Source organism: Tinamus guttatus, unplaced genomic scaffold (genome assembly GCF_059628265.1).
Source record: "Tinamus guttatus ecotype Peru unplaced genomic scaffold, ASM5962826v1 Tinamus_guttatus_pri_ptg000046l, whole genome shotgun sequence".
Classification (NCBI taxonomy): Eukaryota; Metazoa; Chordata; class Aves; order Tinamiformes; family Tinamidae; genus Tinamus; species Tinamus guttatus.
In genome coordinates, this window is record NW_028288580.1 from 614,277 (window position 1) to 636,662 (window position 22,386).

Here is a 22,386-nt window from a genome sequence, read left to right on the forward strand (position 1 = left end):
TTGGAAAAAAAGAAGATAAAATGAAAAAATAATTTTACCAACAAACTTACATAAAATTACATGAAATGTAATGTATTACATGAAATGTATGTATTACATAAAATTACATGAAATTATGAAGCCAGTTTTGCATTGCTTTATATGATTCTAGTATTTGTAAAGGATTGGGAATGAAACGTACTCGGCATCTTAAAGTAACACACAGAAATGTAAAAAATTATTACTAGGTAGAACACAACAAGACAGATCTTTTCTGTTTGTACTGACACACATCTCTGTATTATTTAGATACATTTGTACCATAGAGGGGAAAGTCGGGACAAGCTAAGCACAAAGGTGGAAAGTCATTTTGAGCCTTGATTTCACCTAGCACAATAGGTTGGGCATCCATTTGATTTCCACACTCTGCACAAACATCAGAGCACTAATTTAAATAAAGGTTTCAAACAGGTCCATCCATCTGAAAACAGCAGTAACTGTGTCCCCAACACGATACAATAATTAGCGAGGAAGGGGCAGAAGCTTCTCATGTTCTCGTAAGGACGCCTAGCGGGACTGTGCTGATTCCAAGCACTATTATTTTTAAGAGAGGTGCAGATGTTAAGCCAGAGGAGAGGAGAAGAAAGCAAGATGGATAGGAAAGAGAGAAAACAGGATGGCGCTGTAGTGAAGCAAAAATAACAAAAGGCAAAAAGAAGGGAAACAAATTGAAAGAAGGAAAAGAGGGAAGAAACCCACATTACAAAAAAATGTTAATGCCAAGTCTTCTAAAAGAGACTAATGATTTGAAGATACAGTTTACACCAATGGCATCTAAAAAATTTGAACTCTGGAGAGTGTTATGATATGCTTCAAAATCAGATGAATTAGTATTGTGTAAGCAGGAGGGTGTGACTAAAGCTGCACACAGAAATTCATACATCAGTTTTGAAAATGGTTTTCAAAATATCTTCCCAAGAGAGAAAGATCAAGCACTGCAACTTATCAAAAAGACTTTTTAAAGGATGAGTTGAATAACCCCATGTTGTAATACAACATATCATTTAACTCAGCAACCCTTTTCTGCCAAGCACTGGCAGCGGATCTCCATTAAAGTCTAACCATCTCTCTGAGAATTAAAAAAAGAAAAAAAAAGAAAAGAAAAAAAAAACCTCAAAGGTATGATAAGGACTCTTTGCTTTAAAACAACCATTTACAAATTTACAATATGACCCCGTGTGTGACATTATTCTTTCCATATATTTATATATGCTAATGGTTTGATTCTACAGTGCAAAAGCCAGCAGCTGCAGATGATTTTGTACACTAGGCACAATACCTTAACACGGTCATCCTTCCATGCAGGAAAAAAAGAAAAAAAGAAAAGAAAAACAGGCATGGTGAGTGACAAACAGGTGTCTCCCTGGAGATGTAGCCCAAATGCAATTCTTAGCACACAGAGGGAGCGTGTTGCTACACTTTCCTTGCAGAGGCCATACTCAAGAAACATTCTGATTAACAAAATACATCTTTGATCCTTATTTTTTTTTCCTTATATGAACAAAAAACTTTATAAGGTTACTTTATAGGTTGTACATTCCTGCATTCATGCAATAACATCTGTGTTATTGCATCAGCAAGACTCAGATGATCCATGAAAACAGTGAACTGAAATAGTCTTGAGCATCTGATTACAAGACAGTGTAACCCTCTACTGCCTTGGCCAGAAGGCAGTGTTTTGTGGCTGTAAAATTGTTTTTCCAACAATTCTTTCTTCTTTCTTTCTGTAGACAGTACAAAATTGAGAAAAAATATAATGTTTAATTAGTCCTAAGTACATTTGAAGTCAAGCCTGTTGTAGTTTGTTGTATAGCACGAGTGGCAGTTGCTCCTTTTGGACCATTTCCCAGCACATTCACAACTTCGATTACAGAAGAGGATTTTTAACCTTTCTGTGAGACATTTATGGCCAATCCGACGACATGGATTTTTTGCTTTCAGTTAGGGTGAATTAAATCCAAAAATCACAGAACATGGAAATATTGTATTTATAATACATACACAGATGATGGTAAAAGTTGGGAAAAAAAAACACTTTAGCAGCTAGTCATCATGCCTACTACTTGGCTAGAAATATTTGAACTAGCCACTTTGGTCTGACTCTCAATTATTCCTTTTCCTTGTACATTACCATGCTAACATTAACCAATATTGCTGCTGACAAAATGTTTCACTGACTCGCATGTTGTCCCTAAAAAGAAATGAGTACGAATTCAACAACCACCAACAGCAGGTTCAAAACAATATGCCTTGAGACATTTAAATGTTAAGGTAAAAATATATTTGTTGGAGGCAAGAAAATCCCTAAACAAAATTTAAATTGCTTACCTTGTCATTTAAGGTTGGGTCATTCAATGAGTAGAGTTTATTTGTAATATCTTTGCCAATAAGATACTTAAAGATCTCATAAAGAAATGGCTCAGATTCTAGAAAATAAGTCAACCTTTCCCTGGACCAGCACAGGAACTTGCAGTTATCATCTGCAACAATGGTAACCTGAGAAAACACATACTAGAATTAGCCCTCCTCTCTTGCTTTAAAATAGGTGATACTATTTCATTTGTGGCTACATTTAAATCAACTTTTAAAGCTACACCTTGGGGTATCCCCTTTGAAAACGGTATTTACAAATTTAAGACTACATATTTGCTATCACTGTATTTAAAACACTGATCCATAGGGCAAGTTAATTTTTTAGAAAATTTGGAGGGAGATAATTATGGAAAGTTTCTCATAGTGTCCAGAACTATAAATACTGATGACAGAGGACATGTACATACTAAGTCAGTCCTACATTGATGACACTATTCACATCCCAACAGGCCGAGGTTTTAGGTTTGTCATTAGGTTTTAAGTCCATGTAACTAAAGTCCTTGTAACTAAACAACAACTGGTATAATTCAAAGACTGCTGTGAAAGAGTTATTTTTAGAGATTTTTGAGGGGAAAAAAGTTTCATCCTTCTTCAACTGCTTTTCTGACAGACCTTGTGCTCTCACAAGTACAAGATTCTAGCACTGGAGCTAAGGAAGTATTTGATTCATTATTGACAATTCTGCCATGGACAGTTACAGAGGAGCTTACATCTTCTCTTGGGAGGTTTTAATGCTTATGAATACATCGTCAGATTTGTCATTCTGTGCCAGGAGAGGGCAGCAGCATACAAAAGCCATTACACAGTATTAGAGCAGTAGTCCTTTTTAGAAAAGAAAGTATCCATGAAGAAATAAGCTACCCTCTATTATTAAAAGTTAGTTTTACCTCAAAAATAAACACACACACAAAAAACCCCCCTGAAAACTACTGGAAAACTGTCACACAAACATGGATTTGAACTTCACTGTCTGTAATATAAGCATACAAGTTTAGGAAGAATTCAGCAGAATTGCCAGCAGATGGAGCCCGTAAGATTTAATCTATATGTTACTCCACCAGCAATGCTCAGAATATTCATACTGCAAGTGGGCTGAAATCACAAAAAAGCAAGGAGAACACAGAGGTGAAGGATGTATAATGATTACAATAATACTGAAGGTAGGCACAGCTTGAGTCATCAGCTTTTCCCTTTCACTAAAATTGATTCCTAATTTACAAAAAGTAATAGTATGAAGGGGACTTCAACTCTATAGGATTCCTCACTGCTGTGAAATGAACACATCTTGACAGCTATCTCCCTTTGGCATCAAGCCTAGTGCTCAACTGGAACATATTACATCAATCACTGATTTTAGATCCCTACATTACTCTTCCTCCCTCCCTTATCTGTTAGGACACCAGTGTGGATATATCCAAGCATGCCAGAGGCTAGTAATCACTATTTGTATGCAGTTAGTATCAAGTAGGGAGCAGCAAAACACGGATTTCAGTGTTACATGGAGAAAACCTACTTTAATAGCACTTTTTACCGCAAGCTATTGCATAATATATCCATTAATGTACTGGCATAATTACACTACTACTCAATACTGGTCCCCATAGGAGTGTTTTTATTCAAAATAAGCATGATGTCTTTCAGTTAATATTGCTTTTAACAGCTTTCAGAATGACAGAAGCATTAATATGTTTAAATAAGCATCCATTTCAAACTACTAGTGCTGAATTTTTAAAATCTTTCATTTTAGTTATAGTAATCTTTGGTATTACTAAGTGCAGGAAAAGACATTTTCATTTACTGTTTTTAAACTAGTGAAGGAACCACTCAAAATCATCTCTTTCCCAGGAAAAACTACCTTTTAAATAATTTGTCCTATATAATATTTTAACAGAAAATAAGTTTGCGAATACTAAAAAGAGAAAACAAAATAGACCATTATAAAATTGTTCTGTAGCATTTCAGTCTAAGTTATTCTTGATATGGACCATCATTAAACACCAATACTAGAAAGCCAGCAAAATTATGCAAGTCAAATAGTTCACTGTTGACCACTGTGGTGTTTTTTTTTTTTTTTAAAAAAAAAAAACAGTTAATTCATATCCAATGACATTTAAAACAAGTGTACCTGGAATTTCTCACCCCGATTCATCTGAGTTGATCGAAATTCAGGAGAATCTATAAAGGCACAGGGGTAAATATTATGCAGAAAATGCCCTCGGTAAGAGACCTTCATTCTGGAAATAAAAAGGCAAGAATCAACATTTTAAAATGATGGAGGCTGGATAATTTAAATTTGACTATGATTTTGCTGATGGTAATGAAGAAGGTAACAGGCTAAAATGTGTACATCTTCTGAAATTTCAGCCAAAGAGCTAGCGTATTTTCTGTCTAAATCTCCAATGATTCCGAATAGAATTTTAGTTGCCTGATGTGTGTATTCTCAAAATACTGCTTTTCAAAACGAAAAAAAAAAAAAAAAGTCTGGAGAGGAATGCCATACTGCCAGAAAACAAACAAACCAACAAAAAAACTTCCAATCCACACATGCACTAAGATGGAGACTTCAGTAAAATTTCAAAGATTTCTTGCTTGTTCTGGAAGACACAAATATATTCCCCATTAGTATCAATGTGGCTGCACAGAGAAAGTGGAGACATAATACGCTCCCAGTAAGCTACATCACTGTCACTTGCAAACAGTGTGACAAAAGGCTACATACCTTTTAAAATACCAAAACAGCCCATATGGGTAGTCCATGGTATATAGCAGCAACATTTAGAAAGCTAACAAAACCCTCCAGATTTCTAATATTTTCAGCCATCACCCAACACTTAAGCTGTTCCTAAGCTTTACAGAACCTACTTCCCCTTCAGCAGGATGCTTAGTCTATCATCAACTGATGTTTTATCCTCTGCAGCATAAGCTTGACCTGTCTTTAAAGTCTGAATATTGCAGAATTGTCCAGTTAATCTTTGGAACAGCTCTGGAGGCACACGCAATGGTTCAAACATTCGCTTGTAGAGACTACTAAGCTCCTTCTCTATCTTGATCTAAAATAGAAGAACAGAAAACATCAATAAACACAAATGAATTAGTTATTAAAAAGGTAAGACTGCATGTGTGCTGTAGTTGCTATATCTTTAGGTTTAAAAAAGGAAAAACAAATAAATAAGTGTTTGACATCTATCCACAAATGCTAGATATGACAAAGGGAGCAAAACCTTAGCTAAAATTAGAAGAGCACCCTTGGCATGTTAAGATGATGTTCCATGTAAATGACATGTTAAATCAGCTACCAGGACTCTCCCAAGACTTCTCTTTAATGCAAACAGAACTTGGGCCAGAATAACACAGGGAAAAAAAAAATGTGGCTGCTTGCATGTTTCACACCACATCCTGACTCTCCCTCAGACTCTTCTGGGAGCACCTTTCATCCCTTACATTCTTGGCTCACTTTCAGCAGAAAAGCAGGACTATGAGTCCTGAAAAACAACACCATCAAATCATGTGTTATGAGGAAGAAACGAGTGCCAGCTGAACCTCCCACATCTAGGAGCCCACCCAAACTCTGCCAGCAGGAACGAGAGCTACAAGAAGCTGGCTGAAATCCCAAGCCTGGAAGTCTTTCCTGAATGAAGGCAGCAGGGAATAAGACAGTGTCCTGGCCATCCCTAAACCAGAGGCAGCTTGAACAGAAGCCTGGATATTTGCTTCGAGGAAAACAAGTCAGAGAAAGAAGCATCAGATAATGAAAAAAATAAAATGCTTTGAGAACGGAAAACAAGGAAAAGCAACAAAGAAATAAGTCAGAAAGAGGGGAAAAGGAGTCACCCCTTCAACAAATCAGAATGTTCCAAGTTTACAGAGCTTTCTAGATGCGTTTTTATTACTATTATTTCACTGTTAAAATAGAGGAGGAGTGAAGAGGTAGGTACAGGAGTCATGTTCCAGCTGGATACAGATAACAGGGTAGCCTGAGAATCCTCTGGGCACCTTGTAGCTGACAGGAAGAGTTTCAGAAGGACACAGGAAATCTTCAGGCTGCTTGCAGGCCATGAGGGCCTCAACCTGTTAAGCACCCACTATTCCTTTCCTAAGGGAGTATTTTAGGAAAAAAATATTTTCTAGAGCCTATGAGAAATATGCATTCTCCATCAAAAATCCACTGTGAGCTGCTCGTAGTGGAGTTATACGCAGGTGTGAAATGGAAAACAAGGCATAATGAAAGTTCATGGAAAAAAAGGCCTTTTTGTTGTTAAAATTTCAGATTTATTTAAAACTATAATTAATTGAACTGAAGGAGAAGCTTTCCATATCTATAGAGCTATACTTGTGAAGTATTTACCCACTGTCTCATTCACTGGATACAATCCAATGCATGCATGGGCCACTGAACTCTACAGGAGTCACTTCAGAATGGATGATCAGGCAGAGACACTGGGTTAATCCCACGCTAGTCGTGCGCAGTTTGGTATTAAATTCCTAAACAGGAAGAGATGAGACAGCATGGGACCGTGACACCATCACTGCACAACTTCTCAACATTGCAGCTGTATGGCTCGTAAAAATTCAACACTCCAAAATGCAGTCTTCACTTTTTTTAAACCAGACAGCCTCAAACCATGAAAAGCAGAAGTTCATAAACCACTGATCAGACTGTACATGAAACAGACACCAATGCCTATTTCCAAAGGCTGAACAACGATGGGGTTTAAATTTTTTTTTAAATGAGCTTTTCACAAGAAAAGTTTTGATGAAAGAGCATCAGATAACTTTGTTTTCCATACCTATAGCTGAACTTACTGCTAATTTTGTGTATAATTTCTAAGTGCATTTACCCTGCTCAAATCTATTAGGATATTCAGTTTGTTTGCTTGATTTTTTTGATCTGTTCATACACGTTTCAATTAAGTGTCAAGCCATCTCAAAACATTTAAATGGATCTTTTTGTTTCATTGCCGTTTGCTTCATTCTGTTATAGAACGTGGAGAGACACTTCTAACTGGTTCTGCCCCAGAAACATGAAGAGGAGGGCTCAGAGACAAATCTTCAGGCAAGATTAACACTAAAAAGTCATCTGACCTCAAGTTACATTTATTTCACATGGTATAAACTACTAATTGCATCTTTTGCTGGTGACTACACTTATATGAAAAGAGGGTTTTGAATTTCTGTGTTCCTTATGCCCTAGTCTTTAACACCTCAGAGGACTTTTATGCAGACAAAATACAGTTAAATTCAATCTGGCAAGGGATATTGTACTATGCTTGGGATTGTCCTGAGCTGCTTAATTTCAGAGTATGTTCCATATAATCGTGGACTTAGAAAACAATTTGTTCTGCACATAGGTTTTCCAGGAAGTCTCTCCTTTGTAACAATTTCGTTTGTACTTCTTTCTATATCCTTGCAACTCAGCGTGATTAATTCCATTCTCAGATTAACATGGAAGTAGGTCCCAAGACTTCCAGCTCCAAAAGAGTGACGAGGACATCGTAATATAGATCTACATCTATACTTTAGATGGACTCCCTCAAAACAGACTACTCGCTCTTTACAAGCTCAGATGACTACTGCAGTCACGCTTGTGGGTCATATTCCAAATGAGCCATTTGGGTAGGTGTAATGTTTTGTTTAGCAATGGTTGAAATATTTTGGGATCCTGCCAAAATTTCGAGTCAGAGCTCAGCAGAGACACCGGTGAGAATCTTTTATCTTCCACTCAGACTAAAGAAGCCAAATCTGTAAAGCTCCAAGGAACAAAAACCACAGAAATAATTTTATGGTCAGAAGAGAAAATCACTACTATTTTGCATACTCCATTTAATAAAATAAATATTTAATAACTGGAAACATCAATTATTCATTTTGCAATATGACTAACTTGTAATCAGTCTTCCATTCTTTTCTCTCCTTAAAAGTGTAATTTGTAAGGATGACTAAAATTGTTTCCGAGATGGGCAATAGTTGCTGACAGAAAATCTCACTTGAAGTTATTTTTCAAGAATTTCTTCTTCATCTTCTAGCTTTCTCTATAAAACATGCTTTAAAAAAAATCCTTCAAACTGACAATAAACATAATGTGCAAGACAGCAAAAAAAGACCTAGGCAACCACCATACATCATGCTTCAAGTCTGTAACTGGGAGGCTATAATAAAGGACGAGAAACTTTGAGATGCGCATTATTTTTAAATAACAGATTTGAGAAAAAAAAAACTATAAGAAACTACATACTGAATCAGATTCAGCTAAAAATACTAATGGGCTGGTTCTTTACTGACATAGCTGAGTCAGTCAGAAAGAAGCCCTGTCATTGACAAGTTTGTCTAGCAAACATGGGACAAGTTTCCTTCTTCTGGCATCTTATTAAGTTTGGCCTGTAGTATTTAGTTGTTATACATACCGGTCTTCTCTTATACAGTAGATATATAAAATGTAAGAGGTTGACAACCAGAAACACAGAATTCCAGATCATTATGTCCAAGGCACAGCGATAGAGCGTAGCCCAAACGATGAACAACGCACATCCTGTAAAAATTAAAATAGCAAGTTAAATTTCAACGATCAATAAAAAGTTTCTTAGAAAACTATGAGGAATTTGTTCATTGTAAAAGGATACAATCACACAGAAAAGCAATATATTGCTACAAGCTTTACGTACACTTAGGCTCTGTATATCAATACCCCTCAGGATCACCCTACAAACAGACACTGACAGCCCTTCAGCCAGGCTGGGCTGCAGCAAAGCTTTGCAGTGCTGAAGGAACAAGAATTCAGGACTGGGGAAGGCAAAAAGGTACAGACCACAATAATCTGTTATTAACATGGAGGCAATGTAGGATCAGGGAAGACTATGTTCAGTAAAATAAGAACTAACCAACCCATAAAACCTTATTACTAGTATTGCATCAATTAGACAAACAAGCAGAGAAATGAACCCTCATTATCTGTACTAGGAACATTCCTTAGTAAGCAACAGTTACAACAAAATCTAAAGTCATGCACAGATATGTTTGAAAATGTAAAGGAATCACTGTTGTTGCATTGTGATAAAGACACAGCCACAACCAGACTTTACCTGCATGCCATCAAAGACAAAATTTCAAATGCATTCTCTCTTTTGGTTATTTCACTTTGAATAATGACTTGCTCTAAAAGCTAAGGCATGCTGTATGACTACGAGTATTTTTAGCATATAAAGACTATACACTGATATGTATCTGTCGGTCTGTCTCAAATAGCTGAACACACTGACCAAATTCAGCCACATCTGACAAATGATAGAGGTCACAGACAGATTTTCCTGTAAGTTTGATGCAAATCACAAGAAAATGAAAGAGAAAAGGTATCAAATTAGTGTCCTAATTCAAGAGGGGTGATGCTGCAGAGCAGCACATGGCCGGGATAACAGCACAAAGGACACAGCCATAGGAAACCAAGCTTCATTACTTGTGCTGCTCACAGAATATATTTGCTTCCAGCTGCTATCTCAGTTTGAAAAATTCTGATTCCAAATCTGTTTCTCAGTTCAAAATACAAAAAAGCCAAGAGTCCAAAGCAGTTAAACTCTGCAAGAGCAGAACTCCCACTGTTTTTAAATGGGAAGTGCACAGACAAAAGGTCTTACAATCCTGAGACCCTTGGTCATTAGCGAAGTCTGTTTTGATGATTTATCCTATCATAACTATAAAAAAGGAAATGGCAAAACTATTGCAAATTCAGCCATAGAAGTTCTATCATGCAATTGATGCACACTTTTACACTAATAAGCATTCTCACTTAAAATCCCTCGAGTGTTCCATGGGTTCTGATGCCAGCAGGTAACACCTGGGTTTCTACAGCATACCCTCCCTACTCTGTAATGACTGATATTTCTTTTTCATTCAGTCACAAACACTTTGCTCCACAATGTACCGGGGCTTTGAAACAGCTGTGGAACTGACAGGAGGCTACAACTCAAACCATGCTTGCTTAGTCTAAGACATACCAAATTTAGCATTTTCTCTGAAATCAAATCTTTTTGCATCATGAAATGCCCACAATGATGGAAGAAATTTTACCAACCTCAAGGGAATCCAGCCTTCACTATAGTGAAAACTACACCGGAAATGAAAATAACACTGAAGAGCAAATGTCATGAGTTTAAATCCACATTTAAAGAACGCGTGTGGCTAACCATTGCACTAAGCTTCTCAATGAAAATCTTATGTATTACAGATGAACTAAGCCAGCGTACTAGCCAATGCATGGCCCACTATTTGCATGAAGCCTAAAACTAAGGTCTTAATAATCCATACCCTTAACTATGATTCAGAGCCTAATAAACAAGTACCCAGTTGGACCTAAGTTTTGAAGTTGTCTATTTTATTTCCACAAAATTTGAAGAGTCTGTGTGTATGTGTGTGTATATATATATATATATATATATATATAAAACACCTTTTCCAAATAAGGTCTTTCAGACCAGAAAGAAGCTTACATCAAAAACAATATATGCTGGAATTTCACCATAAACTGAGGAGACCAGCACACTCTATAACGTTTACTGCTGTTTCTACTTCATGAATGTTGTAAAGCTCCAAGAAAACTGGCCCACCTATGGTCAGCAGGCCTCGTAGAAAAATCATATGAAGATTTAGAGTTGTTGGAATAACTAGTCCAATTGCAAAGCAAATATTGGCCACATGGAAAACAAGATGATGAATCTCTCTCCAGTTTTCACATGCAGTCTCATTGAAAGGCACAAGGGTGGCATTTTTTAAGTCTGGAACAAAACCTAGGGGAGTAACGGTGAGTGGGCTGATTGCTGCGGTATTCATCTTGAAGAATTCTGTAAAAACAAAAAAGAGAAGTGACCATGCATTAGACACACATTGTAAAGAAAATAAATTAATTTATTCCATTGTGTATCTTCCATTCTCATTAACAGAAATTCTACAAATAGTTTAAAAATGCAGACCAAATCCACAGCTCAGTAATGTTTTACTATTGCTTTCACCTAAATATTAGTCTTGAAGGGTAAATTTCAAAATTTTAACCATAGCCATACACACAACACTGGTCCAACACCTGCTATTATAGCTTCAACTGCTCTTTAAGACATCCTATGTATTCTATCCAGTTCTATAGAAATAGGCATCACGTTTTTAACTATCACTTACTGAATGGGTCTGTAATCTTAGGTAAAGTCTTATGTAAAGACAAGAAAGAGAGGAAGAAAACAAAAAAATCTGACCTTCTTGCAGAATCATTTTTGTATCTCTTCAGCAACATATGATTTTGGCCTCATTAAAATGGGGGCGGAGGGGAATTTAGAACAGTAAATAAATATGTAAGAATATATAACAATAAATAATTATATTGCATATACAAGAATTATATGAAATAAAAATATATAAGAATAAATATATGGAACTCCTGAAGAAAATGGGGGCAGTTAAGAAAACTGATTTCTAATCTAAAAATATGCAGGTTTTTCTCCCCAGTAATAATAAATATATATTTTCTTTAAAGTCTAAAGGGGAAAGAAAACCCCTCTCTCCTAAAAAAAGTAAAAATATCTTAAGAACTAACTAGTAAGATAAACTGGCACATTTCAAGACATTACCTTTAAAACCCTAACAGCCTAAGTAAGGAACTACTACTAAGGAGCCAAGTGTTAGAAGCAGTCCAGAACATGTCAGTAGTCCAGAATGAGAATGTGCTTTGAACAGATAAAAACCAATTTCTAGCTAGAGAACCAGCACTATTTCTAGAGAGACTCTTGTTGCAGCAGCAGGGGGTCATGCATACTTTGCTGGAAACAACAGAGATTATATTGAGTTCTGCTTGATTCTCATTAACGAAACACATGCATCCATGAGCAAACACACTGCATAAGAGGGATTTGCATTCAAATAAGTTCTGTATAGGCCATGCATGTCCCTGCCCGTGTGCTTAAAGTCTGCTGAATAGATTAATTGCTTGACAGTAAAGTCATGGCCAATCCACTCAACATTTCTTGCAGTCCAGGATGCACTTTGCATCTCTGTCATTTAAGAGTGTTCAGTGGGCTGTGAAGGAGTTTGGAGCTGTTTTAGTTTCATCCATGCTTTTTATTACTTCTCGTCAGCCTGGGCAGAAGTTTCAAGTAAGTTAAACAACTCCTGCAATAGCAAGAAGAAATCATGAATAACAACTCAGCCCTCTTACAGTTCCCCTCAGATGGCCAGATCCTGTCACACATAAGTCATTATAAAATATGCAGAGACCCTGCAGGATGAAACACTGTTATGGACATAAAGTATGGCCTCCGGATAGAACCAATCTTCAAATGGGAGAACAACAAAGAAACAGACAGCCAATCACACATTTTTACCAAATACATACATATATATATATAAAAAATTTCCTTCAATACGCTCACATGTTTCTTCATTCCTGTATCAGTTTTTCTACAAGAGTTAACTAATGGCATAAAGAAATTCTAAGTTAGGGCATCAATAACTATGGTGCCTCAATAAATGCATGGTCCATTTACCATACACGAACTATCCAATTACATTCCTATTTTTATCCAGTTTCTATGCAAGAGTACAGTTTCTAGAGTCACAAGAACAATCCCCCTGACTTAACAAAACCATCTACACATAGCAAAACTGTGAGAGTTAGTAAGAATTTGCAGGACTGGATTTTTAATGTACTCAAAAAAAAAAAGTTATTGTTAACTCTGCACAACTGTATTCGTGCTCATCTTGTCCACATCTTGTGACATCCTGTTGACCCCATTTTCAAACAATATAAATTTCCAACAGAGGAACAGCAGCATCCCCAATTCTTGTAAGAAACTACCAGTTGTGTTTCTTTGGACACTCAATCCTTCACCTGTCTAATAAACTGCCATAAAGTACACTAAATATGCCATCATTTGGCAAAGAAACAAAGACAAGCAAATTCACAAAGCTAGCCATAAAGCTATCAGTTCTACTCATGATCAAAATGGGCCAGAACAAGTAATTGCAGTTGCATCTGGCTACAAATCCAGGAAGATTTCCAAACAAAGTTTTTTAATAGAAAGTTTTGTACAGTATTGTTGGAAAAAAATAAAGGCTACCATACTCTTTTTACACTTGGTTGTAAAGAATCACACATTTGAAGACTAGAAATCCAACCAGCCCAGTCACCTACAGAGTGCACAGTAATCTAAATCATCTCAACCCAGCCAAAACCATCCTCCATTAGCCACAGATACTAAGGTCACAACCAACCACTCAAAACTGTCACCATGGAAAGATGTTTCTGTTTTGATCAAGTCACTTGAAGTCTTTTACCATAAAAGGTGCTCATAGTGGTCAAGAACCAAACCAAACTAAACAAAACCCTCAAGTGACCATCTATTTCCTTGAGAACCCTTGTATCCCATAGCCACACCATTCAGCACTGGTTAAGTGACATTTTTTAAGCCTTGCTTGAGTACATTTGCATGACTTGAAAGTCATTGCTAGCTTACTTACATGGAGATGGATTGTGCGAGTCTAAAGATAGACCATGCTCAGGAATTTATCATACCTCCAGAACTTTAATTACTTTTTCATGGTCTTGCAGCACCAAAGCTGCATAGAAAATCTAAGCAATCAGTAACAATTTCTTTGTTTTCATGAGATGAAGACAAATCATTAGTGACAGTATGATTAAGCTAATTACAGATTAAGTTACACATTTCCTTTTTATAAAAAAGTTGGAGCGAGTGGGAAAGTGATCCAAGTAAAGATGTATTTCAGCACACTCTTTGCGGCAAGTTCATATCTGTTAAACACGTCATAAAAAACAAATTTTCTATTTAGCCTATACATTATTCTAGATAAAAACTAACTATATAGAATGAGAATATTGTTAACAAAACATCTTTACTTGCACAAATATTCCTAATACATACTCAAGATAACAAACCTTACTGCACACTAGCCATTCTACAGACCCTGAAAATTTAGCTGTAGTTGCACTCACTTTGCATGTGTGTTATATACACAGATGCACTGAAAAATCCTACCAACTGTCACTCCGTAACCCTTGTTTTTCCTTCCAGTGAAAGGAGAGCTTGATTTTAAACCACAACATGCAAATGTTAAAAACCAGCACGTGTTTTTTATATAAATATATATTTATTGTTTATATTTAGTATTAAAAATATTTATATATATATAAATTTTTTAAACAGCCAAATCCACTTGAAGAGAGACATTGCTCAGAAGGTGACTTTTCTATACACAAGTCACAACATCAGCAAAACTGTTTCGAAAGCCTTCCGCAGCGCTGTTATTATGGCGCACAGAACGGGGCTTGACAACTGTGCCTGCATGTGCACAACAAAACCTGGGAAGCCTCAGAGCACCCAAAAAGGGAATGCAGAGAGTGACGGGATCACGCTGAAAAAGCGGACTTCCCCCTCAATTATAAACACTATGGAGTTTGAGAAAGGGGGAAAGTGGAGGAAATCGGGAAAATAAAAATAATAAAAAAAAATCTAAGGATCCTAAGCAGAAAAAACTCTAACCTGACCTCCCCAGTTAAACACTTCTAATGAGACACGAATATTTGCCCATTTAGGAGTTTGAGATCCGTGGAACGTGTTCTACCAAGAGCAGCACTGAACGCTTCTGCTCAGATGCCACCTACTGCAAAAGCTTTAGCACAAAACGTTTACATATATATAGATAGATATAAAATTAACCCCACGCGGGAAACCCCGCCGGCACCGCAACACGGCGGCGCCTTTTCCACCCTCTCTCCCTCCCGACCTAACGGTCGCCGGGCGGCGGAGGCGCCCCCGTAACGGTCGCCGGGCGGCGGCAGCGGCTCTTCCCGCCGCCTGCCTGCAGCCCAGCGAGCCTCGCAGCTCCGCGGAACACCATTCCCGCCGAAAAAGAGGGAAAACTGTGGAAAGTGCCCTGGGGAGGCGAAGGCAAAGCCAAGCCGCGGCTGGAGCCTGCTGCCCGCAGCCGGGCGCCCCGCGCTCGCCTCCCCTAAGGGCAGCGCTGCCCCGGGGCGCGGTGCCCGCACGCAGGTGCGTCCCGCCCGGGCGCCTTCCACCGCGCAGCTCCCTTACCTGTGCCCGGCCCCCTGCCGGGCGCCCGCGGAAAAGTTTCGCGAAGGGCGGCAGGAGCGGGACGCGCCGCGGCTCGCAGCACCTCCGAGCCCGCGGCTCCGCTCCGCGCCGCGGCCGCCGCCGTGACTAAAATAGGCAGGAGCGGCCGGGAGGCCGCGGGCGGCGCCAGCGCCGGGGCCGCCGCCGAGGAGCGGGCGGGCGGGCGGAGCGCGCAGGCGCCTCCCGCGGGCCCGGGCGCTGCCGCGAGGGGGCAGCGCGGGCGGCGAAGCGGGGGTCGGGGCGGCGTCGGGGGCGCGAGGTGCGGGGTGACACGGAGGTGGCCGCTCCAGCCTGCGGAGGCTCCAGGTCTTCCTGGAGGAGCTGCGCCTCCCTCAGGCACGTCGCGTGCGCCAGAACGTCTCGAGGAGGCTCTGCTGGGCAGGCTGCGGGGTATCGGACTGCGTGCTCTGTGCCCCTGTTGGACTGCAAGCCTCATCCCGGTTCTGCCCCGGTTTGAACCCCTGAATACTGACGAGTGCCCAGTTTAGGCATCTGAAACACATGGCATAAATCGTCCCACAGAGATGCGCGCCCTGTTCACTGTGGAAGGAGCGTAGAGCTTGGGCAAAGTGCCTGGCTTTGGGATGGTTACAATTAGGAGAGCTGAATTCTGCCCTAAACAAGTGGCAAGCAGTGTTTTCCCTATATGGCGAGTCAAGGAGCACAATAGCAGTTATAAAACCATTCCTCTCAGCTTGGCCCCTGCTGTGGTTGCTGTGTCATGAGCACAGTGCTTAAGAAATGGCACAGAGCTTCCTCATGTGGCAGTTTTACAGGTCCCAGAAATGATATGTTTCTGAGGCAGGCCTCTTGTGCTGCTGTTGCACTCCTGGTGTATAGTCTATAATGCGCTTGCATCACCTCTTCTGCAGGACTGACTGAATAGCTGAATACTGTGCCTTCATTTACAGGTTGATGTCTTGTCATCTAGAAAGGTACTGCACACAGGGTGTGTTGGCATGCCATCCCGAGGCCTGACTGTCAATGATAAATGAGGACTGCAAAGGCAGAAAAATCTCAATACATTGTGATGAGCGAGCTACAATGTGTATTTTTATAGTAGATGGCAGTGTATGGTCAGCATTATATTTCTGAAAAGAATAATACAGGATCCTGAACTATTTTTGAAGTAGGTGTCTATACACATACACGTCAGCATGTGTCCCGGGAGACTGTGGCTTTGTTATGGTTATTCTTGTCTTTACAACTTGGACAAGGAACCTGGATATGTCTGCAAATATCTGACATGTAAATAGGGCTTTTAGGAATTCCGCTGCCTGGTATGAAACACAATTTTCCAAACTTTATTATGAACATTTATTAGGAAGGTCTTGCTGTGAGACTGTGTTTCCACTGACAGGCCATTGAGCCTTGTGGCTGTGGGTTTTTTCCTGAGATATGCAAAGTAAAGTGAGCTGGGAAAAGGCTTAGAAGAACAACTCTGATCATATGGCCATGGGAATGGTTACAGGAGATAGCATCTAGCATATGTTTGGGCCTGATAATATTCAGTTATGCTTGCTGGAACAAGGCCAAGTTGCTTCCAAAAGCAGCACAAAGCAGCCTGTCAGGCAGCGCCTATACAAATCTAGACCGATGTGTCAGCATTTTCAAACAAGTTTCTGAGTACTACACATTGGAAAAATAAAATCTTCTGTGCTAGTTGTGTCTTTTACAGAGGCTTTGTACTTTTCTTATTACCTTGCAGCTCTTCTCTGGTTTTGTGGGGAGCGCTGGTGACACACAGTAGACCAATAGTGAAAATAACAGTTGGCTGGGAAAATCCGACAATTTAACTAATGGTGTTTGCAGCTGTGCAAAAGAGTAGAATTTTGTCCTGTTCAGACCTAGTCTCTTGTTATCTTTATATTCAGTATATTCTTGATTAAATATAATTTCCACCGCACAGCAGAACTGTAAGAATTGAGGCTAAGTAGGTAACTTCAGTGGTGGTATTTAGTACTGGTGTCAGCAGAAAGAGAAAAACAAGGGTGGATTGAAGAACTGCCCATATGGCTTGGCCCTCAAAGAGGGGCTTGCTGGAAGACAGACCTATCTTTCTCTAATAGAATGATTAGCATCAAATTTGTAAAGATAATAGCTCTACCGAGCTATTAATGCTCTATGGAGCATGAATAATGCTCTGTGTTCTTACCATTATCTTATTCTTATCATTAATAATGTTCTGATGTTCTACAGAGACACTAATTTTACATAACCTTTAGTTTTAGAAATAACTTCTCTGAGTAGAATGTCATATATGTGGCAATGTCTGATTCGTAAAATTCCTTCTCTTAACTCAAGGCTTCATGGACATCAGAAGGATACCCTGGTTTAATTAAATTGGCTTAATGTTCTACTGCTAAACTGCCACGAAGACTCACTTGGGCTAACCTCATGTTTATATCAATAAAGTAAAAGTTGATTGAAGCCTGCTAATATAAGTTGGTTAGAGGCAAGAAATAAAACTGCTTGTTTGTACATTTACGAGGATTCGGCTTTGAAGAGACAGATCAATTTTGAGAGATTTGTGTTGAACGGATGCATTTACTTAGTAGAGGCAGGTCTAAACATTGGTACTAGAGCTTTTCATTGATGCAGACTTTCTCTTGTCTTGTTTAGCCATAAAACTCTTGATAGCTCAAGTTATTTCTCCACTTATTTAGTTCTTCTTCGTAGTAGAAAATGTCACATGGATGTTGCAGACTACTCAGTTATGTTCCTTATCTCCACCAATCTGCTCTGTGATCTTTGACAATATCACTTGACATCTCTTATATCTCATTTAGATGCAGCAAGTTATTAAAAGGCTTCATTGAGCAAACTGTAAAGTCATTTTCATAAAATTGCAGGTGGCATAAACTGTTTGCCTCTTCCAAATGAAAGCTACCAATTCTGCAGCTATTTTATGCAACATTTTTCACAGAAAAAAAAGAATGCTTTTTACTCTTGCTTGCTGTAGCTCTGAGACCCTGTTTTGGGAGACATCACTACTTTGAGACGATGACAGGGTCTCTGGTGTGTAAGATCTACGTGGGTATGCACGTGTGTGCATGTGTGCATGCACGTTCTCACATGGAAAGGTCCATACATGCATGCATAGTTGCGCACACATACTTATTAAATGTTTCCATGTAAAGTTCCAGAAAGAGTACTCAATATCTGAAAAGATATCTAATCTAAATGAATCTCTTAAATTTCATTACAAATGACAAGGCAAAGGGGCTCTTTCAGAAAGTAATTCATCCTGCGTATGCTTGAAAAGTTTCAGAAATGGGACGAAATGCTCTTGCCGTGTATTTCTGCTTATTGGAGGAGTCCTAGGTGTGTAATTCAGAGCTGTGACATTTCACTCTGATGAGTCCCATCCAAGATGTTAAAATTATGTGTTATATAAGTGTGAAATTTTTCCTAGAAAAAATATTTTTATTTTATCTAAAAGCATCATTGAGAATTACTTCTTTATTATAGGAAAGTTTGTGTGAAAGAGGTTGTGAGTGATAAATATAATCTTAATTCTTCAGTATTCCAGGGGGATTACTTAAGAGAAGCGTATCTGTCCTGAGGCATCTTTACTTCAGATGCTACAACATCGCTGTCTATTGTATTGCAGTGTATATAGTCCAGGAATTTTTCCAATGCCTTAGCAACAGGGAAGCTGTCTCCTATTTATACAAGAAAATCTATCCTTTTGTGAAATGCTTTTGAAACAAAGATATGAAACATCATATTCTGGGCCTCTCAAGTGTCTGATTGATAGTATAATAATTGGCTGTTGCTAGCCTAGAGCCAGGGGCCAGCTTTCTTCTAAAATGATCTGTCAAAACATCCAAGTTTTAACAGATGCGCTGCTTGTCATAGATGTTTATCCAAGGGTACACAATCAGGAGATTAAAGGGCAGAGTAAAATTGTTTGCTATTGAAGTTATCTAAATGTTCACAGTAAACAATTTATCCAATCACATGTAGCAATTATCCCTGATCCTGAATTACCTGTGATGAGTTTAGCAATTACCTGTGATGCTGACAATTTGATTTATATGTTCCTTGTTTGAAATTGCTCAATGAATGATTGCTATGAATATATGAAGGCTATGATCTGTTCACATTTTTGAGACTGCTCTCTGAAGTGCCTGCTGTGCTTGCTCAGGTGTTGGTTACCTAAACCACATGATTACAAAAAAAAAAGTTCTACCACACTGTTGAATTTTGCTAGGTGAGGGTCGTGGCGCCACTGTTACTGCTCTGCTGCGGCAGCTCCGTAGTGACAACAGGGAATAACAAGGAGTCTGTCCAGAACTGGAAAGAGAGGAATATTGTCAAGGACTCAAGTTACTATCAACACGTTGCTCTCAGCTGACACGAGGCAGCTTTTCCTGCACACGTCATTGCTGTGGAAGGGAAGCCACCGGCTGAGCTCTTGCATTTCTCCTCTTCCCTAGCCGGGGGGTATCGCATCCCTTCAGGGTCCCACGGCAGTGGGGCTGGCAGCACTGTTTGAACAGGCTGTGATTTTGGGTTTTGGAGAACTTCCATACGCAAAGATGCTTCAGGATGAGAATGGAGAGTTGTCTGTGCTAATCCTCAAGTTAATCCATACTAACTACAGGTCACAAACTCTCTCTGCAGCGATCTTTGTGAATTTGTCTTAGTCCATGTGACTGCCCGGGTAAACCAAAAGAATTCCAGGTATTGTCATGGTAAATGCATAGGTGCTTTCTGGTGTTGGTAAAATTGCAATAAATAAGTTTCAGTGCAATATTGGTCTTTCTTTAGTTGTGTGTTTTAATACTTGACAGTGAAGGCTAGACTTGCATTTCCAGGACTTTGCATATTTGCCTGATTAAAAAATACATTTTTTTCCAGGATTTTCATTCTTTTTTGATAAATAATTATGATTTTATTTCAAGATGAAAAGAATTATATGACAAGTGTTTAAAATCTCTGGAAGGATGGACAGAAATGGAAAAGAAATATAAATGAAAGATTCAAAAAGCTAATTTAAATAACTGAAGGAAGGAGTAAAAAAGTGGAAGTGGAGGGAGGTAGAAGATGAGTCTACAGAATTATTTAAGCAAGTGATGGAGAAAGCATGTGGGATTTGAGAATGAAAATATTCCATATTCTGAGAGGGAGGAGAAGAAAAATAGCTCAGAATAACTAAGAATGGGCAGAAGATAGCATTTTTACATCAAATTTCTTTCTACAAGAAGATGCAAAGAGAGGGTAACAAGAACAAAAGTGGTGGGGAGAAAGTGGAAAATCCTGTGAAGCAGCAGATGACTGATGCCAGTGAAAAAAAGCAACACCAAATAAACTCGGGGAGCAAAAGATCAACAGCAAAGAAACCCCAAACAAACTAGGAATGCACAAGTCCTGTGAAAGTGCATGGGTTGGGGTAGCCTGAAGATCAACCGGGAGCACGTTATGTACTTGTTAACATCAGCAGTCCTGAATCGGAGTCTTTGAATAGTTTTTTCTCCTGAGCAAACACCTGGCTGATAGAATAACCAAAACGCTGCTTCTTGATAGCATTCGGTGCCGGCTCTGCCATTTCCGAAGGCTGCTCTGCTGCCGTTGCCGTCGCCACGGGGCGGCTGCTGCGGCGAGCCCGGCCGGCCCTTGCGCCTCCGCCACGCGGCCCCACGGGCCCGGGTGCTGGGCCGCACCGTGAGAGGGAACCAACGTGTCTGCTGTGAGGCACGGCGTCCGTGTTCAAATGGGCTTTGAGAGTTAAATCAAATAATTACTTAAAAAATCAACAAAAAGCCTTCCCCAAGTATCAATGAATGAATAAGACCATCCTATTGAGTAATGTTTATTATATTTCTTTGTTTTGTAAAGAAAAAACAGCAAGCAAACCCCTATTATGTAGGGTTAAAAATAATACATACTGCAATAAACATACACAGGTTCTACATATATGATTATTGCTTTTGCATCTAGTATTAGCTTAAATACATATACCAGTCTAAAGTATAGTTTCAGAACTAAAATGGCTTTGACTAAGAAACTATGGCAAATAGTGCTATGAATTTTTAAAAGCAAAAAAAGAAAAACCTGTAGAAATGTTTTGTATTGCATATCTGATTTGACATTTTCAGTATTTACCATAATTTTTTTGCATTACTTACTCACTTTTTTTTTAATGTGGACATATACTGAAAGGACTCTACTGAAAAGCCAGAAACAAATTCCTGTTCATTCACCAAGAGCTGTGCTCTATGGCTTTTAAGTTCTCCCATTCAACTTCACGAGGGAGGTCTGTTTAAGAATGTTATTTGAGAGAATCCTACATTTCTGTAAGTGAAATAGGACAGTTTTGCTTCATATTAAAAAATAAATAAACAACTTGATAAAGTTGGATCGAGCTGAATGCGCCGAGCGCAGCACAGCCCCCCAGCCAGCTCAGTAACTGCTCTGTGCTACCTATCAGTGCTCCTACCTGGGCCTTCTAGAGGCTGTGAACCCAATTGCCTCATTTTCACTGAGGGAGAAGTTATTTTACATTTAGCTTGGTGTAAGAGAATACACGTGAGGCCATATGGAGCACTAACTAATATATATTAATCTGATCCCATAACTTACCTGCCAATATCCTGTCTTTAGAGCCAGGTCTTTAAACTCCTAGGATTGACCCCCTAGAAGTCCAAGTGTGGAGTTGGGTGTCTAGATCTCCCTATATGCTTTTTATGAGCCAGTAAAACCTACAGATGGGAAATGCTAAACCCAAATATGTGTCTCACCCCTATAGAGAGCCTGGGCACCATGCAGGTATCAATCTGCTTAGGATCATAAACCTACAGCTCCTTCCTGAAGACAGGGAGCCAAAGGTGCCCTGTTAAAGAACTGA

The 22,386-nt window shown here is 39.1% G+C and overlaps 1 protein-coding gene across 1 annotated transcript in view; it reads right to left on the reverse strand.

Moving 5' to 3' along the window:
• POPDC1 (popeye domain cAMP effector 1) overlaps positions 1–22,386 on the reverse strand; it is a 46,736-nt gene that overhangs the window by 7,808 nt on the left and 16,542 nt on the right. Inside the window, exons 5-10 of the mRNA XM_088538354.1 lie at positions 13,262–13,277; positions 11,007–11,240; positions 8,814–8,938; positions 5,275–5,462; positions 4,538–4,646; positions 2,368–2,535 (exon numbers count right to left, since the gene is read on the reverse strand). Of these exons, the coding sequence (XP_088394480.1) occupies positions 2,368–2,535; positions 4,538–4,646; positions 5,275–5,462; positions 8,814–8,938; positions 11,007–11,240; positions 13,262–13,277 (840 nt within the window). The remainder of the gene's footprint in view (positions 1–2,367; positions 2,536–4,537; positions 4,647–5,274; positions 5,463–8,813; positions 8,939–11,006; positions 11,241–13,261; positions 13,278–22,386) is intronic.